At 41.4% G+C, this 19,973-nt stretch overlaps 2 protein-coding genes across 5 annotated transcripts in view; one reads left to right on the forward strand and one right to left on the reverse strand.

Moving 5' to 3' along the window:
* Positions 1-1,250, reverse strand: part of BRDT (bromodomain testis associated) — a 47,104-nt gene extending 45,854 nt beyond the window's left edge. Inside the window, exon 1 of one of the 4 annotated variants that reach the window (XM_064428211.1) lies at positions 1,174-1,250. The gene's annotated coding sequence lies outside the window, so the exon portion shown is untranslated. Of the gene's footprint in view, positions 1-807; positions 1,057-1,173 lie in introns of those variants that run through there. The other 3 variants (XM_064428217.1, XM_064428215.1, XM_064428214.1) reach the window with 3 other exon arrangements.
* A 5,958-nt stretch (positions 1,251-7,208) lies between these two features.
* Positions 7,209-19,973, forward strand: part of TGFBR3 (transforming growth factor beta receptor 3) — a 103,631-nt gene continuing 90,866 nt past the window's right edge. Inside the window, exons 1-2 of the mRNA XM_064428241.1 lie at positions 7,209-7,228; positions 15,056-15,228. Coding sequence (XP_064284311.1) covers positions 15,171-15,228 — 58 coding nt within the window. The 5' untranslated portion in view covers positions 7,209-7,228; positions 15,056-15,170. The remainder of the gene's footprint in view (positions 7,229-15,055; positions 15,229-19,973) is intronic.

Here is a 19,973-nt window from a genome sequence, read left to right on the forward strand (position 1 = left end):
GATTTCCCCCACCTCCACATCCCTCTTGCAAAAATTTTGCATCCTACATATGAGAGTGATAAGAGAGGAGGTATGTCATGCTCCAACATGCACGACTTTTCAAATGCTAAAAATAAATTAAAAATTCTGTAAGCGAGCTCAGCCTGCCAACAAGCAGTCTGAACTTGCATTTTACTTGTTTCTGCAGGTTTTTCTCCAGGTTTTGTAAGCCTGTTTGCTAAAATATTTAATGTACACGAAATGCTTGTTATTTGATTTGCTTTGATTTCCTTGCTAGAGCTCTCATATAATGTAGTCGTTTTGAGGACTAGTCTTTGGGGGACACAGCCATTGACTGATGTGTGGTACATGCAGCAGAACTGTGAGTAAGGCTTGTCCAAACAGAGTGAGGTCAAAGGTAGACAGCAGTGGATTATTCTAGGTTGCAAACTGACATTTCAAGAGTGGCTAAATTGTGGCTGAACTCTTGTAACATGCCTCTTGGGTAGGTGTAAGAACTTGTGACTCAGGGCAAAGGGCCTGAAGTCAAAGAGCATTATGAAAAAATCAGCTCACCCCTAATCCCTCAGTAAGAAAGCCAATTACACTAGTAAAATTTTGCTGAAACATCCTGAAACTACTGTCTACTTCTCTGTATCTCCACATTGTCTCCATGCCTACAGAAGAACAATTGCTTACTTGGATAGTAATAGGAGTAGGGCTCAAATTTGTGATGGAGTTTTGCTATAATAATGTTTGCCAAGTTCTAGTACTGCTCTCGTTACCATGACCTTTAGAGGACATGGAGGTTTGGAGAGCAGCACACACCTGATGTTCAGGACTGTGTCACAAACTAACTGTTCATCCTGCTGAAGGATAAAGCTGTGGGTACAAAGGCCTCGTCTGTGGTGTAGCTCCCGTAAAGGCAGTTTGCTCCACAACTCGATAGTCTTGAAGTTGGGAGACTTGACAGCCTTAAGCGTGCCTTCTGCACTGAACAGCACTTTCTGTTACGTTCCAGCAGAATGAACCCCGAGTGAACTGGAATGGTGTGCTGTGCTGTAAACGATGTCAGCTCTGCGGTGTTGGCCCGAACCCGTTCTGCTGGGGCTTCTGGCCGCCCTTGGCTGGGCTGGCAGCGCTGAGGGGGCCCCGCTCTGCGCCAGCCGCCGCTCGGGGGCTGCAGGGACGTACCTCGGTGCACAGGCCAGGGCACCGTCACACCGCCGCTCACGCTGGGCCCGACACCGAGCGCAGCCCAGGCTCCGTTACGGACCCGGTGCCCGGCGGCCTCAGGCGGTTTGGAGACCGGTAACTTAAAGGGCGCTGCCGGCTCCGGCTGCCGTGAGTGGGACTGTGCCCCTAGCCCCGGGGGTTTTCGAGCCGCTGGCTGCCGGCACAGCCGGGCCGTGTGCGACCCCGGGACCCCCTCACGGCTCGGGGCGGGGCTCAGGTGTGCCACCGGACGGGACGGGCGGGCGGGGCCGCGGCGCGCGCTCGCGGCACGCGGGCGCGAGGGGCGGTGGCGGCGGGCGCGGCCGTCACGGCGCCGTCCCCGCCCCGCGCCCAATGGCGGCGCCGCCCGCGCCCGTCCGCCCCGCCCCGCGGGCCGCGGGGTTACTGCCGGGCCGGAGGCCGGGCGGGCGCACACGCGCCTCCTCCGCCTCCGCCTCCTCGCCGCCTCCTCCGCGCACCGCGGGCCGGGCAGCGGTGGCCGGCGCTGGGCGGCCTTGACGAGGGCTGCGTTCCCGTCCCGGCCGGCGGTGCCCATGGCGTAGCCGCGCTGTTGCGCGCCTGCCCCGCGGGACGCGGCGCGGACGGACCTGCCGCCGGGTAGGTGCGGCGGCCGCGACCCCCGCCCCGACGGCGGCGTTTCGGGCCGGGCGCCCCGCAGGGATGCGCTGGGGCGGGCGCGGGGCGTGCGCCCCTCGGGGTGTCACCGCGCCCGGGCTGAGCGGGAGGGTCCCGGGGCCTCCGCGGGGTGCGGGAGCTGCCGGGGGTGGCTCACACGCGTGCCGTGGGGAGCGGCTCGCCCCTCGGGACCGAGCGAACTGCGGGCTCCCTGTGGGAACCGAGGGGACGGCCGAGAGGTGGGCGCCCGGCGAGGGGAGCCACAGGTGCCCAGCCGCAGTCGCTGTGTCCGGCCGGTTCTGGTTGTACGTGCTGGGCGAGTTGCGGGCAGCGAGCGAAATGCTTTGCGGAGGCTCGCTCTGCTGTGCGTGTCTTCGTACCTTTCCTGAGGCCAGGTGAGAACTCGGCAGTGTACGAGCGGAGTGTGCGATTACTGTAAGTGAGAACAATATAAGGACCAGTATCATGTCCCTTCAGTGCTATTTCACTGAGGAATTGACATGTGGGAGTTACTGCTGCATATTTTGCAGGGGATGGACTGGAGTCAGGTCACTGCAGGCTTCTGAGTACGGCTCTCCTAGTAATAACAAGAATGTGGCTTCACTGTTAGATGTAAATTAAGTAACTTTTTAACAGGAGCTTTCCCCAGTTTCAAGTGCACTTGCAGGTCCAGAGCCATGGGTGTCAAACAGCACAGGATATGATACTTCTTCTCCCTTTCAAATAAAAGGACTTTTTCAGGTGTAGTGTGCATGTGTAGTTATGTCTTTTCTACTTGCTGTGGATGTAACCAGGTGTAAATCTACTTGTCTCAGTTCTATTACGCTGTAGCTGTTAAAGTTGATTTGTTATCATTTATTATTTTCTTTTCAAGTGTATGAGCACAGTTAATTTGTTACAGAATATTTCTGGTAGTGTTTGTAAGTTGTTAAAGAGACACTTGGACATGCAAGTGCCATGATTTTGTCCTAACAAAAAGTTTTTCTGGTTGGGTCTGTATTTGTACTGATATAAGTTTATATACTTCTTGTTTGGTGAGGTCAAACGGGGTGATATTAGACCCCCAATGGGGAGAAGACCCAAAGTGAGAGAGCTGCCTGCTCACTAACTGTGGCATCACTTAGGTTTGTCTCAGGGTGACCTGGAGGACTGATACTATTGTAGTCTGATTTGTGGAAGACTTTTCATGTGTAAATGAAATGTCTTCCCTAGACAAAATTTATTTGCTTATTGCTACTTACGAAGATTACTTTATTTCCCTTACAGTGCATGTTTTTTTCCATGAATGCCTGCCACAGCATGAGTTGGTAGCTGGGTTTTAATTAGCACTGCACAGGTATCCTGTCAAAGTAATCCCAACAACAGTGTTAGTAAAATGTTAATGGAAGATGCTTATTCATTTGAAGAGCTCCAGTTTAACCCATGAAAGCTTGCAGGGCTTGAGTTCCAGCTGAGGAGGAGCTGCTCCTCGAATGCAGACCTGGCCACTGCTGCAGCTGGTGCTGGGCTGGGGGAGGAAGGGAGGGACGCTGCAGGGGGGGCAGGTCATTGGCTTCCTTCAGTGAAGAGTCCTTTACTCTGAAACTTGCTTCCCCCAATTGTTTGCTGCAGTCCAACCTTTTCAAGTTTAAAGTGACACTTCAGATTTTTCTCTCTTGACATGCTTTCTGTCCCTGGGGAGATCTTGTTTCGTTGTTGATTTTGATGCATGTTTTGTGTGTCCAGTGCCTCATTTAGTCAAAGCGTGTAAGTGATATCCACCAAGAGTGTGAGTTCTTTTAAAAAGTAACTTTGAATTGTTGCTCCTGGCATGCAAAACATACTTTCATACCCCAGCATCTTGATGTCTACCACAGGAAGAGTGTTTGGAAGTCAATTGCTAAACCAGCAGGGGGAACACAAAACTTGCTGTCTATAAAGTCTCTCCTCCTCTCACAGTTGTAATTTATTAAAACTTTGGGCCTATACTTTTGGTAGTATTTCTTTAGAAGGTGAATGTTAATTTACTTGGATCACACACATACATTGAAATAAACACATTATTTTCAAATACTTATTTATAAATTTCCTCTAGCAGGCATATCTCCCATTCTTCTGAATGCAGTTTTTGTCATATTAGCCATGACTGACTTGTGAAAACACTACAGGTTTATGTGAGTGAAATTTCTTTTTGAAGATGTTTGAAGTGAATTAAACCCAAGAAATGATATTTTGAATAATCCTGCAAAGTTTCAGATAATGAACTAGACAAAATATTTTCACAGTGGAGCTCTTACTAGATCACATATGATTGTATGTAGACGTCTTGAGAGCTCAAGTTGACTTGCAAAGCAGTTGTATTCTCACAAGAAACTATTTCTAGTATTTAGGATTTCCATAAGAGAAAATATTTTTAGATATTCTCTTAGGTTTTAAGAAGGCATTACTAGCTTATTACTGGTGAGGTCAACTGATGGTCCCAGCACAGAGCAATAATTTTGATTCCTATTGGCAGAATGATTGAGTCTTTTGTGCCAGGAATACTGAATGCAAAGGCTGTTCCCAAAGATGGTTCTGTGGATGGCTTGCCCCAACCCATATTGCTTCTGGTCTGTGAAGTCTGGTGCAGCCAAACAGCAAATACTGAAGGTGTGCATGCACACCCAGATGGCTGAATGGGAATTTGCAGTGTCAGCTGTTCCCCAGTAGGAGCTGGGGAACGGCTCTTACCCACAGTAAATGCCAGGATCTTGCCGCTTCTACTTGGGGTTAAGCCGCCTTTCACTGATGGTGGATAAAAACATGCCAAGGAGCATTTGCTACAGAGTAGCCAGTGTGCTGCTTGTGAGTGATAACAATTGTATATTGCACCAGCGTTAAGTGTTAGAGCAAGTACAGACACAACAGAGCTCATCTGAAATTAACAGTCCCAGGTCAGGTTTAAAGCAAGATATGTAAGCTCTGGTTCTGGAGCGGCACTAATTGCACAGTGAGGTGTAAAATAGATACAAATGTATATAAAGTATATGCATATTTCAATGGCCGTGCATTGTTCTCTAAGAGCATTACATGGTGTTGCCTGCTACTAAGGTACAAAAAGGTTTATGTTAAATTCCATTGGCAATCTTGATCTTTTGTGTTTTCATGGAATCCCAAAACTTTCTCTCCAGATGGTTCTCTGAGATGCTGAAGTGTGTACTTGGTAAAGCCAAACTGAAATTTCTGCTTTAATGTGCTTTGAAAAGAATGGTAAATCTTTGCCTAATTTGTCTTACAATTCTTTTCTTTGATACTGCCAATAATATTGTGTTAAATTTTGAAACATGAATTATTAAGTCTTGGGCCATTTATGTGAATCTCAGAAAATGCTATCTGGGATATAGATTGCAAATATCTTTGCAATCACATTGCTTTTGATCTAGTTCCACAAAATATTTCTATATTATAAATAGGCATTACTTCTATAGCAATGTGGTGACTTCTATAGCTTCTATTTGTGGTGATTAACAGTATGCTAGTTTCTAGCCACTTCATGAACACAAGCATGTTTTGCCATAAAAATGTACTAGCAAAAAGTAGTGCAGTTGGAATTGCTTTATCCATCACTGTGGATTCGCATTTTTATGTGCTGGCATTCATCCAACAGAGCAGCATTTCTTCTGCTGTTACAGCAACAATTAACTCTGTGGTAGCCAAAGTCAAAGAGATTTACCAGATTCCAGATATCTCTGGAAATAGTAGAAAGAGGGACTTTAAAGCTGTCACTTAATTTATATTCGTTATATTTTAATTTCAAGTATCACAAAATAGATGTTTTTAAAGAACTCACTTTATGACCTTTATTATCTAAGTAGTCATATTTGTGGAGTTCAGCAGAGAGCATTTCATATATTGCATTTTAAGTGTAATAACTGTTTATTTGTTCTGCTTACAAATAATTATGTCTTGAAAAGTATGCTAGTTTCTGATGTTGCTATAATGAAATGAATGGTGGTTTTGAGGAAAATGTGAAAACAATAATTTCATCTTCATTCTGCTTATTTTTAACAAATTTAATTGCATTATATTTAGCAAATCTCTGTTATAATCTGTCTAATTTCAGTACGCTAGTTGCCAAAATTCAGATTGTTTTTCTTTTCTTCCTTCCTGTCATAAGATTTTACAAAATTTTGAGAGTCAGCTGGAAAGGGCCTTTCCTTTAGATAATTTCTGTTGTGACCTTGCAAGAGACCTGCTTGGATTGCAGGAGAGCAGTTTATCTAGAGGTCTTGGGCCTGAAACAAGTTAATTATAGAGCTGCTGTGTAGAGGTTGTTTTTCTGCACAGAAGGCAGTCGGGGCTGTGATACGTAAGTTGTTAGTGATTCTGAAGAATAGTGGCAATTCACTTATTCTGATTCTCCTTTGTAAGCATAGGCATTTTCTGTTGCAAATTGGTGAGCTTTATTGTGTGAGTCAGGGACAATAAAAAAATCCCAAAGTGTCCAGTGAGCTTACTGTGTAGTATAAATTTGCTGAATTCACGTGTTTCTTTGCCAAGAAGCTGGAGGTGGACTGAAGACTGATATGTCCTCTTTTGCCTTACATTTGTCAAATAAGCTGTTAGATTGTAGCTGCATTTGACGCTGTATGATTAAGAACTATGGTAGTATTTTATCACACATGTGATGTGTTGTTTTTTATAATGATTTGAGTGAAACAAAATTCTGTTCTGCTTTCCAAAGCAGCTGTTGCAGTATTTGAAAAGAGCCTTTTCTTGTAATAAAGCTATTGCATTAATGAACCAAGTCACTCCTCCAGTACGTACAGCTTGTGTTCTGTGATAGATTAGTTCCTCCCCCCAGCACTTAAAATCACCACTTTCTAAATACTTGTAGATCTGGTGATTTGGTTCACTCCAGTGATGATTATATAGATGATAATTTCCTTCTGACAGAAACATCCTTCTGACAAATTATATATATATATATGACTACAGGAATTTGTTGTGGTCTTCCCTCTCCCGTACCTGTGCCCAAAATTTTTTTACAGTTCTCATTTATACATTTAATGTAAAATGATTAAAGGAAATTCCAAATGGTAAAGATTTTATGGGAGTGTTCTCCACTCATTCTGAGTGGAACATGCTAGTGATTCATACTTTGACTGAAGCAAATCCCCAATGAAGTGCTTATAAATAAGTAAAAAATTTTATTAAAAAATTTTGCTCCAATCTGAATGGGTTTTTCTGCTCAACAAGTGGAATGACACCATTTATTTGACAGGAAGTGAGAGGGTAGATAACCCCACACAAAAGCAAACTCCTTTTGACTCCTTCTTTTAACTGTGTGTCCCTTTAAGGACTTCCCTATTTGTGTGGGAGAAGTTTCCTATCTGTAAGATGTGCAGCTGAAAGTTTAGTGGTGAACAGTTAACTTTTGGTAAGTGTGTTTATCTTGCATTCTTGTTTAGCAACCTGAACAAATAATCTACTCATCTGCCTGCTTATTAGAGTTTGTTTTATTCTAGAGACCAAAAGACATGCTGCTTTTGTTGTTCTGTTTGGCTCTTTTTCCAAAATGTGGGTCTGATAATGCATGCAGTTAACTTTAGAATACCTAGTAGTTAATATTTCAGCCTGTTAATTTACTTATTGTAGTATCTAATGGCCCATGGCAGTGAGAATAGCTGGCTTGTATCACCTCATCCAGTTCCCCTGTAATGAGAAGCACTGATTTTCAATCCTGTTCATTTATTTACTTTCTTTTTTGTTTGTTTGTTTTACCCTTCCCAAAGAGGATTGCATCCTTAGACTGTGAATTTGTTTAATGCTGTAGCCTTGCTTTTCATCATACTGTTTGTGGGTTTTTCACAATTAACCCAGACAGTTTCAGGTATTTATAAGTCATGGTTTCAAAACTACTTTTCTGAATATGTAAAGGTCATTTCAAGACTTGAAATCCACCAGTGATGGATTTAATTTTTTCTTCCTGTTAGGAAGGTTCTAGGTAGAATATTTCTAGATGCACTCCTAAGGTTTTGCAGTTCAGTCTTTCAGTCTTGAAAAAAATAACAGTGCCAAGCGTTCATTAACAGCAATTTGCTGAAATCTGTGTGGAAGAAGCCTGGCTGAATTTTTGGTAACTTTCCATCCTGCTGTGGCTTCAATTCCGCAGAGATGCCCTCCCTAGGGCTATATCTGCCTTGATAGGTACATTAGAGCTGTTATCTGTTTAGTTTAGGTGTGCAATTAGAAACCCAGCCAAGTAAAACTTAAGATAAATTAAATTTGTGTGAAGTTGTTGGCTGCTACTGTGTTTGTGAAGAGTAAGATAGTCCAGTGCCAGGAAACCTATTCTGCTTCCAATTAGAAGCAATAAAGAAGTTGGTAATTAGTCCAAAGAAATTTAACTATGAGAAGGAAAGGTTGTAGAGATGTTTGTTTCATGCAAGTTATGATGATCTTGCTTAGCGTGAAGATTCCTATTTATGTTGTTTTGTTTTAGGGTAAACTTCTCAAAAGCAGCAAGTCCCATTTAAAAAACATGAGCTTAGTTCTTGTTAGTTGTGGTGAGATATTGCTGGTTAATTGTGAACCTGAGTTTTATTGAAATGTACATTTGAGATTTCATGGGTTGCCGTGTTTTTATGTATGTATGTTTCTAGCAATCTCTGCTTTTTTGCTTATTTAGTATTGGAAAGATGGCATATAATGGTGGTGCAGATATTCCCTGGTAAGATCACTGAGATTTCTTGTCCATCTTCTAACTGGAAGGTGGAAGCAGAATGCCTAAAGTAGTGTTGTCTTTCCAGGCAGGTGTTAAGGGGGTGCTGCTGTGGCCAAGGTGAGGTCCTGCTATGACTTCTATTCTTGTGAAAGAATAGAGTAGCTGCGAGTTGCACAGAAAATACACAGCTGAACCTGGTATGAGATTGCAGATAGCTTGTGCCATTACAGTACAGGACTGTACAGCATCCCTGCTCTTGCTTTCTCCACTCCCTTTAGAGATGTCCTGATGTAGGAAGTGCCTGAGGGCTCTATGATAAAAGAAAAAAAAAATTATTTGGTACTCAGATTATGTGTGGGGTGTTGGTCTTGTTAAACTCTGTCTGCGGTGCCATCTGTGCTTCCTCCTGTAGAGGTTCAGTAACCTGTAGGAATTTCTGCTGTTGTCAAAAAGCTATCTGTTCCAGTCTACTCCTTGTGGAAGCCTTGTGTCCTCCTTCCACTAAAAGATGCCCGAATGCACTTCCTTCCCTTCCACGCATTGAAACCCTCCTGCATCCTGATCCTTTAAAGACTATTCTCTTGTTTACACTTAGTAAGAAAAACCTTGCCCTCAGCCTAGAAGATTTAGCTGCATACCTCCCTGTGTTTGGGGGAAGGGAAGTCCTGGGAATATATAACAGAATGATTTTTTGGTCCTGTTTCTGTAAGCTGTCTCATACTTTTGTGCTGTATTATGCAGTGATTCTTCATCTGCAACTTCCAATGTCTGGTGTCCTCTAAATTGACAGCAATAAAATCAGGTGATAAAAAAAAAAAGAAAATTGTCAAGCTGTAGGAGAAGTTGGTTATGAAATGACACTGAGAATAGACACCCCCATCCACACTGGGACTTCATTACAGCTGTGGGCAAAATATGTACCAGGTGAAAAAATCCCCCTCCATTATACTATTACTAAATAGGTAGAATAGTTTGAAATTTTTATTGGACTTATTTGCTTATATTTTTGTTCCTGTAATTCGGCAGGCTACATTGTAATACATTAATGAGAAAATAAATAAATAAAATACTAAAACAAAAATCACATGGAATAGAGGGGCATATTACTAAATGGCATAAAACATCTTCATTTGGCACTCTTCCAGTTCCCATAGCCTTTAACTGTGACTTGTTGAAATGTCCCATTACAAGCACAGCAGCATGTGAACTGCAGGACATCAGAGTTACTTTTTCCCTGGACTTTATGATATGTCAGGGTTTTTAGTTTTAGTGCTATTCATATATTCCCTGAAAATGAAACCACTTTGTTGTTTCTAAACCAGAATCTATCCCTTTATAGTTTATGAATAAATTACTATTTTGAGTTCTGAATGAACTTGTGGGACTTTGTGTATATGCCTTGGATGCAGGCATTTAAAAATATGGACAAATTTTCAATTCCACATGAACATTTGCTAATCCTGTTAATCAGCTTTCTTGCCTGTGTGTGTGCAAATTGTGCCAAATTGACGTGATAAAATGTCAGCTAATAAGTCTTCAAAAAATATTTTTATTAGGAGTAGTGTTATAAATAAGCTCTTCTGCTGTTCCTAGGATTATAGAACTGCTCATATAGTTAACTATTTGTGATTTTTTTTTCTTACTTGAGATTGGGTGTACTTGATTACAAATGATTGCCTTATTTACTTACATGGCATGCATGTATTCACTGCATTCGCGCAGGGAAGCAGCTCGGACAAATGGAAGAAAAACTGGTTAAATAAGTGAAATGGTTGCCATGCATAAAACAAGCAAACAAAAAGTGAAAAAGCTTTGGCTGTGAAGGCAGCCTTGGATGGCCTAGAAACTTGGGTTCATGTTGCTATGGCAAAACAACACAAAGGGACAGATCCTGCTGGCTTCGCTCAAGTATCCCCATTCACTTTGTTGGGACTTGTGATGTGACTTGAGAGGAGGAGGAATTTTGGCTTGCTTTGGTAGAGAAGTGTTTGTTAGCGGTGGTGTAGAGAGCTGTGCAACCTCTGGCACCACACGTGGAAAGAGGAGGGAATTACCAGAGTCCATGCTGATAAGGCAGAGAGGAAGTGGAAGTTATTCTTCAGGCAGTAAAGGAAAAGTTTAGACAACAAGGAGGATAGAGTTAAGGCAGGGGAAGAACTTGTGTGGGAAAGGTAGGTGTTGATTAATGAAACAGATGGTGGCTGTTGGGGAAAGGGCTTAAGGGAACAGAAGGAAAAGGGGTAAATAAAACAATAAGATTCAGCAAGAAATGTGGCAAATTCCTATGGTAGAGAAGGCTTTAATAGGAAACAGAAACACCCTAGAATCTGTGGCTCTGGCTGCCTGCAGGTTGGACTGGGCAGAGAAGCTTTGAAGAAGTAAGCAAAAATAAATTTACCAAGAGAAGAAAAGCGTAAAAGTTGAATCTGAGACTGCTTAGCTTCAAGCTACTGCATAATAGGTACTTGGCTGGAAGTACAGAATTGGGCTGAGTAGAAAGGTGCTCAAATGTCCTGAAGCCTGAACCTAGCCCCGGGTGTACTCTTGTTCATTTTCATTTGTAATTCTTCAAGCACTTTAGAGCAAAGTTCCATCCCCTTCCTAAAGAGCATTAGGCCGTTGTGGGGGTGGGGACATTTCTGCTAGTGGCAGAACAGTGCAGAATGTCATTTCTTAGTGACAAGCCATCCATAGACCACAGAGCTTTATGGTCTGGGAGTGCCTGTCAGTAAGAACTGGAAAATCTGTAGGAAAATCTGTAGAGATCTAGGGATCCATGTTTTTTTTTTTTTTTAAAGAGTAAGCATCATGCTTCTAGCCTGTGAATTCTTCCATTTTGTTGTAGTACTAAAGTTGACTTTTTAGTTCAAACGCTAGCTGTAAAAAATCCAAAGAGTGAAATTCTGAGGAAGATGAGTAGCAGATTTTTACAAATAAAACTATATATGTAGGTGAAAGGCAGAAAGAAAACAGTAGTGCACTCAAATGATTTGTGTTTCCTCTGCTGCTGGCTCTAACAAATGTAGATTGCTCTAAGTACCACTGAATTAAGGACAACATTTGTTGTCCTCTAGTTTAGCATAGCAATGAGATCTGTCCTACCAGTCAGTGCTTTGCTATCTTGCAAAAGCTTCATGCTTTTCACTGGGTTCTAGCTAAGCCTTATGCATTGAAATTCTCACGGGCATCAGAGGCTCCTAGTTGAAACCAAATTAAAACCTCCTGCTTTCTCCTCTGCTTGTCCTTATGTACTTGAAATGTGTTTCCTCCCTTTCCATTTCCCCAGTCTTCTTTCAAACCTAATAAAAGCGATTAGTAGTCAGGTTCTTCCTGATGTTCCCAGCAGCACGTATTCCTGATTTGATCTGCAGATATGTATTTCTCAACAAAATAGGGTCTTTGTTCTTTTTAGGCACTCATTTTTACCAGAACTAGTGGCCTTTACAACAGCAGACTTCAGTGAAAATGACCCCATAGTCTTCAATGGTTTTGATTTAGATGCCCTCTTTTGCCAGCCTTCCTTGCAGCTTGTTGTAGTAAAAAGCATTGGCATGAAAACATGTTTAATAAACCCAAAACTCTCATGTCTTCTTCTCTTTCTCTTCCACATCAGGATATTTTGGTTATACTTCTAATATGCCCTTTTGTGATCTCATTTACAAAAATAGCCACCCAGATATACCCCAAAGGAAAAGATGATTCTCTTGGAACTTTGTTCTGAATGTCAAGTTGGATTGCAGTTGTGTTTACTTCTTGGGTAAATAGTTTAGGTTCCTTATCCCTTTGCACACTTTCTTCTCTTATTTCAAGGGAAATATCTTCCTATTTTGTGGACTGGCTTTTCCTACTTTTCCTAGTTTGCAGGTTTCACATTTTTTTCTATTGACAGCAGGTCTCACACTGAAGCAAAATCTGGCAGATTTTGCAGCACAGCTTAATTTTCTCACTTTTTTTTTGGTGTTGTTGGTTGGTTTGTTTGTTACTGCCAGATGGTTATTAAATAGTAGCTTAGTAGTTGATTCCTACCACACATGATCAGAATTTTGTAAAATATTGACAAATTGCCTGCTTATTACATTTAGTCTTAAAAGAGTTATTAGTAACAGTTTTGTCTGTCTTTTGACTTAAATTACAGCTGTGGAGCTGAAAGTTTGGGTATCAGTCATCCTAAATTCATGAAACTCACTGTCAATTTGTCACCTTTTCATGTTGTTTGATATTTGCTCTCCATTTTAAGTTTGTGTGTATGTCTTCAAGCAAGTGAGCTCACTCTTCAGAAAGCTCTTCCAAATTTTCATTTAAGTCTTCATTATTCACCCTTCATGAATTGGCAGAATCAGGGTAGAAGTTTAGGGCTTTTCAATCATATACTGACAGCTCTAAATTATACCTTGGAAATGTTATTGGTCAGTGGGTTGTGGTAGGAATCAAATCACTCCTACAGATGGAAATGTCTATGTGTTCTCTGCCTTTTAAATCACCATTTTCAAAAGGACTTTCACTCAGGTTGAATTGCAGCTTGACATTGTAACATATTTGGACGTTCAGTTCAGAATGGGATTCTCCAGTTCTTTGCTTGAGCTCCCTGTTTCTACACAACTTGGTGCCTTGTAAAACTGTCACTGAGGAATGAGAGGCTTATGCAGATGTGACAGTGATCTAAGTCATATCTTGGGTTTTCTTATTTGGTTTTCTTTTCTTCTTTCTTTAGCATGTGTGCTGTAGTTACTCTTTTTCCGGTTTCTCTTGTGTTTGTTGTTGGTGGTAAAATGGCTGTACATCAGTAACTTGAGTTTCAGAATGCTTCTTCATTGCCCATTTGCACATATGACATCTTGCAGAACATTATGATAGTCTTCTATAGATAATACTGACTAGGAAGCTCATAATTTGCTCTATTTGATAATTTTTCATTATGGCAGCATTTAAAAATTGAACTAGCAACCAAATACTACCACCAGGTAGAGTTCGGTTTCTTTTCATCTCGAGAAATAGCAAATTATTCCAGTTTAAATTTGACTTCCCAAATAATGCTCAATATTTGTCATCTCTTGCCATTTTACATGGGACACTTGAAAAGGACTTGCATGAACTCCGATGATGTGACAGATAGTCAGCTCCTTGCTGTCCCCATAGGCTGCTGTCCTGCAGGAGTGTGTGTCTGGTGTTCCCAGCAGCCTGCAGAGCTGCTCCTGTTCCCCACCACCTCCTGGTGGGATCTGGGGCACTGCCAACACCACTTGGAGGTTCCAGGAGCTGGGTGCTGAGTGAGGGACCTGCAGGAGGCTGGAGTTCTGGCCTTGGGCCCCAGCAGCCCTTTCAGGAGTGTAGATGCAGCTCTGTGCACACAGGGCAGTGCTGTCCCCACCAAATAACCCGTGCAGAAAGAGGGCTGAAGAGTTTCTGGAGTTTCCTCAGAGCCCCAGGGGTGCTGTCTAGGTGCAGGTTTTGGTTGAGCAGGCTTCTGCTGGTGCACAGCACGGCACACACTTTATAACAAAATCTGGCCTTTTGTCCTTGTACTTCATTCATTTTAATGTCAGCAAGAACCTTTTAAATGGTAGTCATGTTGCCACATGATCCTGACTCAGCATTTTGCTATCACTTAGTCCCACGATGGGGGTTTGTAATTTCTTGCAATACTTTATGATGAGTGTTAGTGGTTGCCAAGGTGCCATCTGTCATCTGCTCCCAAAGGCACAATACCAACATTCCAGTTCTTTACCTTCCTGGTCTGTCATCTTATTCTAGACCTCTAGATAACTGAGACTAGAATTAAAAAAAAAAAAAAAAAAAAAAAGTGGAAGAGGATATTGTGGATCTGGAGTGTTTCCCCTCCAAAATCTGCAGCATGCATTCTGGGGTCAGAATTTTCAATGTTTGTAAGGCTTGCAGGCATCAGCTATATTGTCATTTATTAGCATAGCATACTAGAGTTGTTTAACTGACCTGGTATATAATGTCTCAAAGTCTCTTAAAATAAAGATTCTGAACAGTTTTATGTTTATATTTAGTGTCAAGTAGCATTGAAAAGTTTTCAGAGTTTGTCATACTGAGAAATGAATTAAATTTATTGAGTTCCCCATCAACCAGCTAGAGCACATGTGAAACATTTCTCTATGCTATAATAAAGGTAGCAGCAGATAACTGAGCAAACAAATGTTTATATGCACCAGAGAAAGTCTGATTACTTAAAATAAACATGTCTGAGGGTGTGAGTACCATTGGCAGGCTTCAGTGGGACTTCGGTATTAGCTGACAGAAAGGACTCTGGGGCCTCACTTCCAGGCAGATCCTAACTTGCACAATGTATAATATAAGGGTATAATATAATATACTTCTGTAAAGAAGTACTGAAATACAGGGGGAAGAGTACTAGTTTATTGGTACTAGGGTATCTGACAATATGAAATGCACTCCCCTACTAAACCTTTAAGAGAGAGTTCTGTTTCTCTTCTTACAAGAGAGATGATTTAAAATATCTAACAATATTTCTGTAAGTTGTATTTGTAGTAATTTTTATTTTACTTCTTTCTGTAGGCAATTACAAGTCCAGAAGATCTGATTTCAAAGCTCACCACAAATTTCAAAGAAAGTACATCTACATGAGGAGCCACAAAGCAAGTTGATTTGAGAAGATACAGCATTTACAAAAATGTCAAGTTGTGTGACTTCAGTGTTTGCTTTGATGGTTTTGTGCTTTGCAGCAGCAGGTAGGTGGTATTATGCAAATCATGCATTCAGTGTAACTGGATGCACATATTTAGAATTGTTGATCAGAAATACTTTTTTATGCTGAAGAAAGTAGGTCAGCTAAAGTTTATGTTTATGTCTAGGTTTTCTGTAAAACTATTGTGATCATAATTGCATCATACATGATGTGGAAACAGTGCTATTCCTATAAGAATGCTTTCTTGCATCTATGTTCACCCTTAAAATAATTAAAGAACTGAAGTAGTAATGTAAATTATTTAGGTTATTTACCTATTTATTTTTTTAATAATTGCATGGTGCACATGTATTATAAAGGAGAGGGTTGATATGGAAGCCTTTGGGAGTGGAAGCAGTGTAGTGGCTGGATTTCTTTTCCCAGGTGCAGGGTAGGGCTGTTGAAGCTGAGGCTCCTAGAGTCTCTCTCTACAGAGCTGGGCTGAATGGGTGTATCTGCTCTGCTCCATGTTGCCTCCAAGACCTATAATGTGGAATTAACCCCCAATTATTTGACTTTATAAAAAATATCAGAAAAAATCCCAGAAAGGTTTGTAATAGGTCGCTGAGTCTGTCCACCCTTCCTGCCTTATTGGGATAAACCTCACCTTGGTCATTCCTGACAGCTGTCTAACCTGACTTAGTCCGCCATTAGTGATGATGGCAAAAGCCTTTTAATAACAGTTGTCTGTGTTAATGGAGTCCTTTTAGGTTAGGAACATGCATTGCCATTTAAGGGGATTGTTCCTGTCCCACATTTTGGCCTAGCTGGGGATTTTTAAAACAGTATGTTGCAATAACTTGTGACAGAGAAAGGAAAGATCTGTGGAGTTCAAGTACCTAGTTTATTCTGTAGTTTCTTCAAGCACTGAAGTGATTCTACTCAGAATGTTTGTTTGTCAAAGTTCTTTCTGTGGTTGCAAGGGGAAGCCTCTTATGTGTCCAGCTTGTGTACAGCGTGGGTCTTAGGAGAAGAGGCCAAGTGGATGTACAGTCAGTCAAAATGAGACAGTGGGAAAAGTAGACAGTGGACAGATGGCTTGCTTAAATCTGAGATGTCCTCACTGTGGAAAAGATGACCAGCTTTGGAAGAGACAGAGCTAAACAATTAAATGTGTTACAATTTGGCTTCATTTCATCTTCAGCATGGAAAATTATGTTATTTCAAGCCCTCAAGCCTTATGGGACTTTCTCTGGGTTTGACCTCCTTGAAGGCATCCATCCAACACGAGTAACTTTGATTGTTTAATAGTACGTGATGCTGACATTTTGCAATAGCTTCATTACAGACAGACTTCCAGCAATGCAGGGTGTGTCTGAGTGTGTCTGCAGCTCGAGCTGAGGACATCAATGCTGCTCTTGGCTGACAAGAGCCATTACTTGGAGCAAATCTGTATCATTCTAGATGTGTAAAAATCTACTTTGAAAGGAGGGGCCAGTGCAGAAAAGCTTTTTTAATTGATCGCAACCATAATTCTGTTTTGCTGCTGAGGAGAATGCTTCCTATCAATTCAGTTTACCTCTTAATGCCAGCTTGAGTTAAAACCCACTGACTTAAAAGTACTATCAAACAGTACTACTATTAGAAAGTTATTCAGTGTTCAGAAAACGTAATGTGTCTGTCTTGAAATTTGTTGTGGTTTTTCTGGTTTTACTCCCCATCTCTGTGTTTTCCTCTGGCAGATATTCTTGAAACAAACTCTTAAAAAGCTTTGGATTCAATCAGATGCTTATTCATAAGTAGAGTGACAGAATTATTTTGGCTGGAAGGGACCTCTGGAAGTCTAGACCAGCACCCTGCTTGGAGGAAGGCTAGTTTCAAATTCTTTCTTTCTTGGAGACTGATTTTTTTTCTATCTGCATGAGAAGAAGTAAGCTGAGGGGAGTAGGAAGGATCACAGTTTGTTAGGGGAAGGTGAGGAAGCACTGTCTTTGTGGTTTCTGGCTATATCTGCCTGTATATTTTGGTTTTCTTCCATGCTTTTTAATTTTTTCAATAAATTCTTAAGGAGAACAACTAGATCATGTCCTTTACAGAGTAGAATGAGTACGGTGAGATAAGAGCAATAACTGATGGTCTGTGATGAAGAGGGAAGAGATGTCAGGCAGATGTAATTGAAACTGCGGATGGACAGCTCTCTGAAGGTTATTTAGATAGAGCTTTTGCAACTTGAGATTTTGAGTCCTTTTAATGCAAACAGTTATGCTTTAAATACAGGGAGTTTGTGGCTCTAGGTGAGGAGCAGGTGGGAGCAAACAACACGTTCCAGTTGTGTGAAAAGCTGGCAGAGGCCCCGGGGCTCTGGTCAGCATGATGGCCAGGGCACTGCAGGCGTGGCTCATCATTGCCAGCCTACTGAACCCATGCTTTTTCAGTCTGCCACCACAAATGTACTAGTATAAATAAAACTAGAAGTCTAAATAAAGTTAAGAAGTATAAATAAAATCCCTGGCTTGTGGTGGTGCCTGGGGGAGGCAGGGGGCAGCATGCCACCTCCCTAGGGTATTGATTTTTTTTACATTTGAGCCTTTCCCCAGCTTGCTCTTTGTTTCAGAAGAAGTGAGGCTGCTGCAGCAGAGCACACCTTTCTTTTGTTTGCCAATCTTACACGGAAACTGCTGCCACTGTTTATGGGGGGGTTTGCTGACATTATAATAGCTTCAGCATTCTTGTACTTTCAGGTGTAAGTGAGCTTCTAGACAAAATCCATGCTTGGTTTCTTTTTTTCCAGTCTTGCTCTTGAAGGTACTAGTGTGTTAAATATATCAAAAAAACCCCTGAACCCTGGAGTTACACACCATGATGCACAGAAATGGATTGTCAAAGATGAGTCACAGACCTGCATGTTTTTCAAGCTAATAGTTTAAAGATTACACCTCACTAACTGCATTGAAAATAGTCTATATAAATATTCAAAGAATATTTGCCTGTTTTTCTACCTCTTCATACTACTTGGATGTATGTAGCTAAATGCTTATCTGAATTTTATTTTCTTTTGTCTTGTACATTAATTTCTTGTAAGCTTTTATTTATAAAGCTTTAATTGGGCAGGAAAAGACTGAAAAGAAAACCTTGATTACTCTGAGATTTTTCTACTTCATGGAAAGTCCAAGGCAGGATGGAGAGAAAAACTTCTGGCAAGCTATCTACCCGACTGAAGGAATTAAGTTTTTGAAGTGGGATTAAATTAAGGTCTGGCAACCTGCAGTAGGAGCTGCACACAAACACTCAGAGCTACACACAGTTATCCAGGCCTTGGATGACCTCTTAAATTAGTCTGGCTTTGTAATCTTGGAGCAAAAATATTCTGTCCTAATGTGGCTTAAATCAAAGGCTGGAACATATTTATTTTGCTTGCTGGCAAATTAGTGCAGTTGGGTGCGTGATGTATGTCTCAATAAAATGTCTTAGAGAACAGCTGAAATACATACCTGCTCCAGACCAAACCTTCAACAGGTCCTTCCGTGAAGGAATGGGAACATTTTTAATTTCAACTTCTATTTTTTTGTTGTTTTTTTTTTCTTTCTTGCATTACTATTCAGCAGAAAGAAGACAAGGGTGGTACAGCCTATGGATTTACAGTGGCCAAAGGTTCTCATTGCAGTCTCTGGTAGATCCTCCGTTGGTGCAAATCATTCCTGCTGCTGACAGAGCAGTGCAGCTGTGGCACCCGATACCAACCGGATTTTGGCCATGGAGCCATGTTCACTTTCCTTCCACCACCCTGATATTTAGCACTGCCTGTGCTTGACTTGTAGACACCTTTCTCCTTATGACTGCGTTTCATGGTTGTGGCCAGGCAGATGAAGACCCTTTATGAATTAGATATATTGAAGAATTGACCTATTTTCTGTAATACTGAGGTCACTGGTTTATCTGCTCACGTTAGGTCTCTCTTTATGCTTCTCTTCTGACAGCTCTTTACTCCCTGATTCTCCACTCTGTTGTAATCGCAGCTGTTTTTTCTTTCTTTTTAGTTACTTTTTTTGGTAAGTAATCTTAGATTTTTCAGAGCATGTGTGCTTCATTTTCAGTAAGACTGTTCACTTGCAAGCTCATGTATCTTCTGGATCTGTGCCCCCCAGATATGATGATGGGTGCCATGTTAATAAGCAGAACAACAGGAAGAAACAGGCCTTGTCATGACATCTATTTTTTCTTTTTTTTAAAGATGAACTTCCCCTGACCTTGAACATTGTGTTTCCAAAAGCAATATATGATTCTTCAAAGCACAGTAGAAAAACCTTCCACTAGAAGGTGAAGGACATGATTAAAAAAAAAAAAAGAAATTAATAGTGGGATTTACACAAATTTCCTTCTATTTTAAACAGTGTTTGCTAGGTATTTCCCAGATGTGATTAGACTGTAATTATTTTTTCCCAAAAGTATTTGTGTGGAGTTTTTGTTTGTTTAAATTGTGTTTAGAGGATGAAAACCAAGGGACCAAGGATGGATCTTGAATTCTTAGGACTTAAGTAAAGCACAGGCTGGTTGCAGCTTTTGAATGGATGAAGATTTCACTCTCTACTTCCCTTTCCCTTCACATCTTTCTCATAATCAGCTGACTTCTGCCTCCCTTGTAAAATCACCTATTCCTATCTGTTTATGGTCTGGGTGTTCAGACTTTTGAGGATGAGATGAACCAGCACTCAGAACATGTGAAAATTTGCAGTCTCAGAGAATTAGAGGAGCAAGGGGCTGGTTCGTGTGCTGTGCCATGTCAGAAAGGCTGCCAACCCTCCTGCAGGG

This window comes from Passer domesticus, chromosome 7 (genome assembly GCF_036417665.1).
Source record: "Passer domesticus isolate bPasDom1 chromosome 7, bPasDom1.hap1, whole genome shotgun sequence".
Lineage (NCBI taxonomy): Eukaryota > Metazoa > Chordata > Aves > Passeriformes > Passeridae > Passer > Passer domesticus.